The sequence below is a fragment of the Trifolium pratense genome, linkage group LG1 (assembly GCF_020283565.1).
Source record: "Trifolium pratense cultivar HEN17-A07 linkage group LG1, ARS_RC_1.1, whole genome shotgun sequence".
Lineage (NCBI taxonomy): Eukaryota > Viridiplantae > Streptophyta > Magnoliopsida > Fabales > Fabaceae > Trifolium > Trifolium pratense.
Window position 1 is genome coordinate 7,660,412 of NC_060059.1, and position 11,117 is coordinate 7,671,528.

At 31.5% G+C, this 11,117-nt stretch overlaps 1 protein-coding gene and 1 long non-coding RNA gene across 2 annotated transcripts; both read right to left on the reverse strand.

Moving 5' to 3' along the window:
• Nucleotides 1-4,247, reverse strand: LOC123903958 (polyadenylate-binding protein 3-like). Its single transcript, XM_045953649.1, has 7 exons — nucleotides 3,895-4,247; nucleotides 2,552-3,330; nucleotides 2,302-2,379; nucleotides 2,130-2,219; nucleotides 1,236-1,508; nucleotides 941-1,153; nucleotides 1-525 (listed from the first exon to the last, which is right to left on the reverse strand). The coding sequence occupies exons 1-7, from the start codon at nucleotides 4,148-4,150 to the stop codon at nucleotides 298-300; spliced, it is 1,917 nt and encodes a 638-aa protein (XP_045809605.1). The 5' UTR covers nucleotides 4,151-4,247; the 3' UTR covers nucleotides 1-297.
• Nucleotides 4,248-8,592: 4,345 nt separating this feature from the next.
• On the reverse strand, nucleotides 8,593-9,138 carry LOC123903966. Its single transcript, XR_006808226.1, has 2 exons — nucleotides 8,979-9,138; nucleotides 8,593-8,878 (listed from the first exon to the last, which is right to left on the reverse strand). It is a non-coding gene; the product is annotated as an uncharacterized LOC123903966 (long non-coding RNA).
• Between the last annotated feature and the right edge of the window lie 1,979 nt (nucleotides 9,139-11,117).

Below are 11,117 nucleotides of genomic sequence, written 5' to 3' on the forward strand. Positions count from 1 at the left end.
TTTTCCCAAACCAAAAACACATGCATAGGCAGATAAAATTTATCACAGTAAAAATTGAGAAACGAGATGTCAACTAACGCTCAATTGTCATTCGGATCTAAAGAAAAATTATTGTCAAAGGTTTAATGAACTACATCATCAACTACCAATCTCAAATGAAATAAAATCATAATTTTTTCCCAAATGGAAATGTCCCGAATCTCTGCATATTAATCCACCAACCAATAACTTATCCAGCAAAAAGAAAATATGGTTCTGATAAAATCAAAATAATACACCACAGCAGGTGAAATTACTTCATTCGTTCAATGACAACGAACCAAGTTGATCACCAGCTTTAGATTCCGATGCAGCGTCATGAAGGACCTGCAATGCCTCAGAAACCTTTATTTTGAGGTCATCCGGACATTCAATGAGATTAATTACTTCTGCTAGGTCCATTTCAAGCAACATCCCTATCACCTTTGTTGCAAGTTCCTTTGTGGTAAGCCGGTCCACAAGGGGATAAAGTTGTTCGCCCAACATCTGTTAATTTCAATTAATGCATACCAAAAATTACATTTCTCACATAAGAGTTATAAATTAATTGAGACAAAGGTAACTTCAAATTAAGTTATTTGCATATGTTATTGATATAGCTTAAAATGTAATTTAGTCCTTAGTTAATAATGAACCTCAGTTTTGGTTACATAATGAACCTCAGTTTGATCCATGTTTTAATTATGCATGTGATTTTATCATTTAAATTTTCAAAATAATTTTATGCTGGACCTTATCGTAAATAGCAAAAGGAGTAACATGAAATGTTTGAATAATTTAAGTAAAGGTCGAAAATTGTAAGAGAAGAAAATTTTCAAATATCAGAATGCCAATTTACCCTAAGGAAACAATATACACATAGTTCCTACATGTAAAAATACCAACAACGACTTATACATACCATGCGCTGATTTTCTGGAGTTGCAGCAGCTAAAGCTGAAGCAAGTGATGTAGACCCGGGATGCTGATTATCAATAGGTGCAGTAACTCCAGAACCATCAAATGTCATAGGCAACATTGGACCAGCTAGACCATGAGAAACTCCAGACGAATCCATGCCATTTCGGTTGTTAGCCGTGTATCTAAAACCTTGGTTGGAGTTACGATGTATCATCTGCTTTCAATAGAAATGTTCATTAATGCGATAACACAAATCATAATAAAAATCTCAAACTTTAAATTTAAGGAATAATTACTTGGTTCCGGTGCCCGTGTCTGAGATTTCCATTTCGTCGAGCACCTATCCTTTGCCCATTTTGACCCTGTTTTTGCAGTTGATACGGCATAACAAAATTCCCAGCAACGCCAGGCCGCATTCCACCAGCAAATCCAGCAGGCTGAGATGGTATGAAGTCATATGTGCCTTGACCCTGTTGAGAGGCAAGTCTTGATGCCTCTGGATAGTATACATGAATTCCTGCAGCTGGCGGTGCGAATCCACCAGGGGCAGCAATTTCAGCAAAATGAGCCTGCAGGAATTTTAATTTGTTAAGCCACCCATTGATTTTATGAATAAACTCCTAAACACAATCAAACAACCATGAAGACCATTGAAAGTAAAGAAGCTTTTTAGGGGAAAGGGGTGATATGTTGACCATTTATCTACCAAGAGGATTCGAAAAGGAAGGTAAGATAGCATAACTCAAATAACGTACACAAAAAAACTGACCATTTTAAAAAAATTAGATATAAAGGTAAATAGCTATTTTAGCCTTTTTAGTTAGTTATTTTGGTCTTCAAATGTGATTTTGTTAGCAATTTTGGTCCTCAAATGTATTTCTTGTTAGTCAAATTAGTCAATAAAAGTACAAAGAGACATTGGGGATGTATTTGCAATTGATAGGCATTCAGAGACTATAATGAAAACACCTCACATATTTCATTTAGGAATCAAAATGATTATTTACACATAGATATAATATACTATATTGATACTCCACAAAAAGAACATATATAAATTACAAAGCGCAAATGAATATTTCAACAAAGGCAATCAAAGCAAATCCATTTAATAAGTTACAGCTAGTCAGCTACTTAATAATGAAGTATTAAAATCATATATGAACAATGATATTAAAGAAGAGCATCACCTGCAACTGGGCCTTCCTCTCTTCTTTGCGCTGAGCCACAGAAACAAACAAAGGCTTTCTTCCAACGAACTTACCATTCATTTCATTCATCTGGACAAAAGACAATAGAAAACTTAAGCATCCATTATGAAAATGAAACATGTAGCTTAGCCAAGCCTCTTTGAATACGTACCGCTTTATCAGCTTCCTCTGGAGTTGAAAATGCCACGAAACCAGAACCCGTACTATGACCACGAGAATCCAACATCACCTAATAAGTGCAGTGCAAAATTTCATTAATTCAAATAATAACGATAAAACCAACAGTAAAAAAGGTCAATTGGATGTATATATAATTTACACTCAAACAAGACACAACTGCTTTTGTTCATTAACAATAAATAGATCAAGATTGACATACAATAAGAATCATTTTAACATACCTTGCAAGACGTTATAGTTCCAAACTTACAAAATAGCTCCTTCAACTTTTCCTCACAAAAACCATCTTCGAGATTTTTAAAGTACAGATTAGACCTCTGTAATTTCTCATGTCTTGTAATTCTTTCCTGCTCTAGTTTAGCCTTCAGCTCACGCTCTCTTTCTTCTTTGCTTTGAGCTAGACCCACATATAAAACTTTGTCATTCATAGTAGTTCTGTTTAAGTTCTCAACTGCAGCAGCAGCAGAATCTGGACTCTGAAAATTTACAAATCCAAAGCATCTGGATTTGCCATTTGTATCTTTCATGACTCTTGCACTGGTTATTGTGCCAAAAGGGCTAAATAGCTTCTTCAAGTCTTCATCACTTACTAGTGTTTCAGAAAGATTTTTAATATACACATTAGTAAATTTGGGTGATTGATTGAGCCTAGCCCTTTCCTGGTAGGAAATGAAAAATCCAACATATACTTGTTTATCATTTAGCAACATGCCATTCAACTCTTTGATGGCGTTCTCGGCAGATTGTTCATTTTCGAATTGAACGAAACCATACCCTTTTGATTGACCATTGCCGTCAAGAGCCACTTTACAAGAAAGTATAGAGCCAAAGACAGCAAAAATGGTGTGCAGTGTCCTGTGATCAATCAATTTGTCCAGGTTCTTAATGAACACATTGCCAGATCCACTTTTCCGAACACTTGGATCTCGTTGAGAAAACATAATACGAATGGGTTTTCCATTCAGAGGAGTGAAGTTCAGAAGTTCCTTCGCACTGGCCGCTGAAAAATCAAAGAAACAACGACATAATCAACAATGCAAATCATTAAAGAAATAACAACCCAAACCTCTCACACAATAGTCCATCCATAGTGGTTTAAAATATAAATTGTCATGAATGTAAAATGAGAATATATCAAAGCTCAGTAGAAGAAATATGCAGACAAATTTTACACGGTGTCCATGATCAATCAGAGAATTTCTACTTCTTCCATGAGAACCAATACAGAATCTAAGTAATACACAATCATACAATAGAATCTGAGTAATATACAATCTTACAATGAGCAATCTATTACCCCCAATATTAATATACTGTTTAAATGAATGCATGAAAATGGATCTGTTATATATCTCAACATTAATTAATACATACAACTATAAACAAGGATGGCATCATCTTTGATCAATTATAATTGTTCATTATGGATTCATATTCGGTACAAATCATGAATTTCAGAATCATCTAATGAATCATATAAAGGTAAATCAATACATATAAAATTGATGATAACTAACAATAACAATTAACAAATATCAAGTGTCAATAAAAAGATCAAACAAACCATCTTGAGCATTTTTGAAGTTGACATATGCGTAACCGAGAGACGATGGTCTGGTCTGATCCCTACAAACCCTAACTGAGACAACCTGAGCAACTTGGCTGAACAGATCAAAAAGTTGTCCCTCAGTCACACTCCCTTCCAGATCACCCACATAAAGTGATGCATTCACAAATTGGCTTCCAGTGGTCAATACTGCTGTCGCCGGAGCTACAAAAGTTCCAGACTGAGCCATAGTTGAAGAAATCATAGCTGCCATTATCAAATTTGGACTCAGAGTGAGTGAGACACGCAACGGAATGAAAACAGTAGCCGCGCAGCTGAGAATGAAAAGTTGGGATGAAATGAGAAAACCCTAATTTTGTTGAAGCATTTAAGAGACTATTTTTTTTCATTTTTTTTTAATCTTTCTTCCTTTTTGGTTGCTTCGGAAAAGATTGAACACAGCGGGAGCGGCAAAGAAGGTAAGGGATGATGAGTTGGACATTATATATGGCAAAGCTGCTTACGTGTCACTGCAACACTGCAATGTCTTACGTATCAAATTAGTCGCTTTTTCTGAATGATGATGTGGCATCTGTTTTATGAGATTATGTTTGCTTTATTTATGCTTAATTAATTACCGTTTTTATCTAGTATCTATTTTTACTTATTCATTTTATTTAAAATGTTGAATTCTATGGTACATACCTTATGTGAATATGTACCGGTACTTTTGCTGGGGTGGATGTTTGTAATTAGTTTATAAATAGTATTTATTAATTTTTATATATTAAATATTATTTGTGGACTAACCACAATCATCCACCTAAGCTGTGTACCGATTAGGGTTGGGAATAGGCCAGGCGGCCTACAGGGGCCTTCGGCCTGGCCTATATAAGCCTGGCCTGGCCTGACCTGGTTATTAAAAATGTCAGGCTTAGGCTTTGAAAACGGCCTGTTTACATAAATAGGCCAGGCTTAGGCTTTTAAAAAGGCCTACGAAGCCTGATAGGCCGGCCTGTTTATAATAATTATTATTTATATAATATTATTATTTATATCTTATAAAAAAAATATTATTTATATAAATATTATTAGCTTTTAATTATTGCGACTTTTCGTAATCGTATTTGTTATTTGATTAGTTTTTAATTATTGTGTTAATTATATTATTAGCTTTTTCTTAATGTTGTAGAAATTATAAAAATTTAAATGTCAACTTTTTAAGGCCTGTTTAGCCTATTTAAAAAAACTATATAGAGAAGTTTTAATGTAACACAGGCTTTTAAACAGGCTACAAGGCCAGGCCAGGCTTTTAAAAGGCTCAGGCCAGGCCAAAAAAGATATCATTTGATAGGCCACATGCCAGGCTTAGGCCTGAAAAAAAATCGTAGGCCAGGCTCAGGCCTGTCAAGGCCTGGCCTGGCCTGGCCTGTTCTCAACCCTAGTACCGATACATATCCACGTAATATGTGTACTGGAGTATTCACCTTTTAAGATTACTAAGTTTTGGGTTCTTAAGGTAGTAGATTTTTGTATTTTTTTTCTTATGTAAAAAAATTATTATATTAATGGTTCATGTCCATAAAAAGAATAGGAATAAGAGGTTGGTGAGTATATCCTCAATCGCATAAGTTTTCATTTTTAAAAATTGTAACTTTATAAGATATTTTTTTATAAACTAACTTGAGAAACTTATGATAATAAATAAAATTTATTTATTTGTATAAGTTATTTCGCATAAATTAAAAAATAAGTCAACCCAAATGACCTTATTAAAAACTCTGGTTTCAATTTAAACAATTATTCACTTTTATAATTTAATTAATGAAATGTAGGTGGATTAATTTTTTCTCCTTTTTTTGGTAACATAAGGGGTGTACGTGGGCCGGATTGGGTTGGGTTTGGCCAAAACCAAAACCCAAACCACATATGGTACTCCGAGTTGGGTTTAGTAAAATAACCACCCGTTATAACATTGGGTCGGGTTGGGTAAATCCACTAATTTCCGGGTTGGATTGGGTTGGGTTGTGGGTTACCCAAATTATTTTTCTATTTTTTTTATTAAATATCTAAATATTGAATCATCATATTTTCTCATAAAAAATAACTCAATCAATGTATCTTTTTGAAAAATAGGGTAACTTTTTTTCACTATAAAAAATAATCACCCATTTTTTTGTGTAAATCTACTAATTTACGGGTTGGATAGCGTGTTATCCAAATGATTTTTTTGCTTTTTTTAATATCAAATGACTAAACCATGAATCACTATATTTGTTTATGAAAATTATTCAATTTTTTTAAATTTTTAAAAAATAATGCGAAAAGTTATCATATTTGTTTATAAAAATTATTCAATCTTTTTTATTTTCGTAAAAAATAGTATAACTCATTTTCAATATAAAAAATATTTAATAATCAAATGAAAAAATCTTTAGTATTTTCATAAAAAAATTTCAAGAAACATAGCACTAGTGGGTTAGTGGGTTTTTTGGGTTGGGTCCGGTTTTACCCGAAACCCGATTTTTTTAATGGGTTTTTCATTTTTGAAATCAATATCCACCCACTTGCCCGACCCAACCCACTTTTTTGGGTTGGGTTGGGTGGGTTTTTGACCGGATCGACCAGATTTGCTCAACTCATGTACACCCCTACATCATCACATTGTATGTCATATAATTTAAAATATACTAAATCATTATTTTTAAGTCTAAAAAATTAATAGAGGGATAAAAATTGGGTAATTTTAAAGGCTTAATTGTAATTTTTGTCCCCCTGTTTTAACCATTTTGCAGTTTTAGTCCTTTTATTTTAAAATTCGACAGTTTTGGTCACCCTAACACATATTTTGTCTAAAATATGGTGATACAATGTGTTTTAAAATAACTTTATGAAAAATTCTTACAATTGCAAAGTGGTGAAAATAAGGGAACCAAAACTACAATTAAGCCAATTTTAAATTAAGGGGGATAAATAATTTCATGAATGAGCGAAAATAAGGTGACCAAAAACTCTAATTAAGTCATTTATCTATTTAATTTTTTTTTTCACCCTCTGGTTCCTAGGGGAATGAGGCTCTAGTAGTCCAGAGTTAGGGGCGAGTTTTGGAATCAAGTGGTTCCAGTCCCCTCCCAAATCCAGTTGTGAGGGATCGAACCGTGGTCTACCCTACCAAGTCTAACGTCAATCAGCACTGAACCAACTAACATTTGGTATTTTAATTTTTATTTGTGAAAGATAAATATGTTAGAATTTATTCTAATACTTTGTGGGCTACAATCATTTGTAGTTTTGGTTTTATAAAAACGGATTTGATGTTATTTAATGTGATCCTAATAACGAGTTTGAGTTTGCTTCATTTATTACATATTTATTTGTTGTTCATTTATAAGAGAGATAGACACAAGTGAAAATTAATGAGACCTATATTGGGTCACACTAATCTTCATTTGTATGTATCTCTTTCTCATAAATGAACAACAAATGAATGACTACTAAATAAAGCAAACTCAAACTCAATAATAACAGCTCACAACATTTATGGCATAAAAGTTTTTTTTTATTTTGCAACTAATTCATTTCATATTCTCACGAAACATGTTGGAAACCAAATGTTGCTCTTACCAAATGTTACTCTATGCATTCTAGAATGCTCTTTTGTACAAAAACATTTTTAAATAAAAATGTAGTATTATTGTCTATTTATTAATTTTTCTCAGTTTAATTTTTATATTAAAGTTTATTGATCCCACAAATTTCTTTATTGTCTATTAAATGAAGTGATAGACACGGGAGATTATTAGTAAAACCCATTTTGATGAATGAGGTTGGGTAATTTAAAGTTCGGATTATGTTATGAAGTTTTTATGGATACGATCAAAATATTAAGAGAAATTCAATTTAATTAGGTATAAAAAAAGTGATCTATTATGTACCCAAAAAAAAAGTGATCTATTGTTTTTAAGTAAAAAAAAAAAAGTAATCAATTATTTTTAGTATTAATCTTCTGATTCTCATGAGAATAGGGCACGATAAAATTGAGTTCGGATGCAAAATAGATAAAAACTATACAATAATTGTTTCACATTAAAACAAAACATATTATTTCTGCTTATATAATTATATAAAATCTGCAACGAGTGCTATGCAAATAATTTATGAATTTTTGCACATAAAATAAACTAACATTTTACATAATTACTACATCAATATGACAATAATGGTATTTTGAAAATACTTATGAATTTTCAATATTTTATCATATCGATTTTATCATATTAAGACATATAAATTTGTTTCCACGTATATAAGTACATAAAATCCGCAATGAACGGGCGCGATACAAATAATTGAAGGATTATTTTTTGCATATAAAAAAATTAATATTTTAAAAATACTATGACTTTTTAAAATTTTAGGACTTTTGTAAATAAGGGAATTAAAATTTAAAAGGACTAAAGTTCGAAGAATTTTTTAAAATGACTGAAAATAAAAGATTTTTTATAATGACTAAAAATAAAAATTAGTATATTTAGAAGAATTAAAAAGATATTTAACCTTCAAAATTAATAACATCATAATATTATGCGACTCGTGCGAATGCACGGGTCTTTTACTAGTAGTCTTAGAAGTTATAAATATATTATTTTTCAACTAAAATATAAAATATATTTTTTGAAGAAGAAATATAAAATATATTTTGATAGGAGGTAGGGCTGGAAAGAAAACTTGATATCTTAATTAAAGTTCAGGGAGACATCTTTAAAATTAAAAGAGAAGAAGACAATCTAAATGATACTATCTTTTGCCTTATTTCAATACAATCAACTTACAAGAACAGATTATATAAGATTATTCAAATAACGAAGTATGTGGGAACATAATTTAATCCAACATTGGTTCAACACATCTACATAAGCGATCCACACACCTTGGTTCACGGCTCTTGTACAATAGTGATTTCGACAATCAATGTCTGTTCGGCATTTATAACTTTTTTTAGCTGTCATGAAAAAAGAGAAGATAAGAATATAATTGAAATGAGACAATATATTCGGTAATAAGTAAAGAATAAAATTTTCAAAAGATAAAAATTGTCTTACAATAATCCATGTCCGCTGAAAGAAAAAATACAAAAAGAAAGACAATCATAACAACAAACTTGACAATTTCACACATGTTTTCTCTCTTTACATGTAACAAATAGCTTTATCACTTTATGATGTATAAATATCATTATGCTTCAAAAAAATATTATAAATATCGTTATCTCCTTACGTCAATTAAACAGTTTTTGACTTTTTGTCTCTTATAGAGTTGTAACAAATAGTTTTATCACTTTATAATATTTATAAAATATTATAAATATCATTATCTCCTTAGGTGAAAATATATATTATAAATGACCTTTTAAGCAAGGTTATCAAAACTGGACCGGTCGGTCGGACCGGTCAGACCATGAACTGGTCATGAAAATGATTCGGTTATGAGCAAAAAACTGATAGGAAATCGACCGGCAAAAAACCGCGTGAACCAGGGTCGAATCGGGACGAACCGGCGAACCGGCGGGGGCGGTTCTGCAGATTTTTTTTTTTAAAACAGGGCAAAATGACGTCGTTTTAACCTCCTTTTTTTAGTTTACTTTTTATGTCTAGATAAACATTTAGTTTTTAACTTGGCACTACGTTGCATTTAGCTATGCATTTGGCAATGGATGATATGGCACTAGTATATATGAACTTGATTAACATTTAGTTTTTGCTTTTTCACTTGGCACTTTGTTTTGGTAGTATGTTGCCAATTGATTTTTTTGAAGGCAGTATGTTGTCAATTGATGTTATGGTGCTATTTTGTGTTATTGAACTTAGTTTATTATATAATTTTTAATTTGGTTTGAATTATAAATTTTATTTTATTTTGACTTGTGATATTTTATCTTTTTAATGTGTGAAATTATGAAATATTGAGCAATTATTCATATATTAATTAAAATATATATATTTAATTAAAAATAGTTCGACCCCAGTTGAACTCGGTCCGACCAATTGAACCTTGAACCGGTCAACATTGCTTTTAAGTACATGTATTGTGTTTGCCTCATTAGCACACTTAAAGAGTAGAAAAACACCAAAAACAAATAAGTGTCACCCTCTTTATTTGTTTTGTTATATTTTTATAACTATTTTATTCTATAGGATAAGAAGGGCGGGAATTCTCTTCGGTTTTCTTTTCTCATTTTTTCTCAAGTGTGAGATCTCAAGCTTCAATCCAATTTTTTAATTCAAATTTGTATCTCCTTCTTTCTCTAACCTAGTAAATAAAGGGTCAAGATTAATCTGGACTCTCATTTGACATGAGAGAATCTTTTCATAGGATAAGAACAGTAGAGTTTGAAGAGATGGTGCATTTAATGCACTTTAAGAAGACTTTCAACATAAATTAAATATGATAGTGAAATCATTTGTTTTTAGACTTAATTAGTCTATCGGCCCCTTAAAGATATTTTAGGTTTTACAATGGTCCCTTGAAGAAAAAAAAAGTCTGGATTGGTCCCTTAAAGAAAAAAAAAAGTCCGGATTAGTCCCTTAAAGAAAAAAATGTCCGGATTGGTCCTTAAAGACATATATTTTTGCCATATTGGTCATTTCCGTTAAATTTTAACTCCAAATATAACAAAAAATTTCAATGGTTAAAATTTAAAAAATTAATAAGGTTTTTGGTGGACCACTTACACTTAACGACATCCACAATTCAGTCAACTAAAACTAACATTTTTTATAAAAAAATTGACGGAAACGACCAATTGAGAAACAGATGTGTTTTTAAGGGATTAATCCTGACCTTTTTTTTTTCTTTAAGGACCATTGTGAAACCTAAAATATTTTTAAGGGACCAAAAGACTAATTAAGCCTTGTTTTTATTACAAAATAGGGCAACTGCCCATAAAGGAGAAGCTACAACGATGAACAATTACACACAATACATCAGCATCAAACAAATGATATTAAGACTCAAAGAAACATATATCAATATTCAAAGAACTTCCAATACTAACTAAAGCATCTACACACTGATTATTTTTGCGATAAGAATGATGTACCACCATCTGTCAATTAAGCTCAATAAGACGTCGGATTCTTCCAACAAGAGATCGACACAACGCACTACCAATCTGATTTTTTGGGTATAAAAGATACGTTGGGAGCCTAAAAAGAAATCATCATGTCCAAATCCAACTTTCT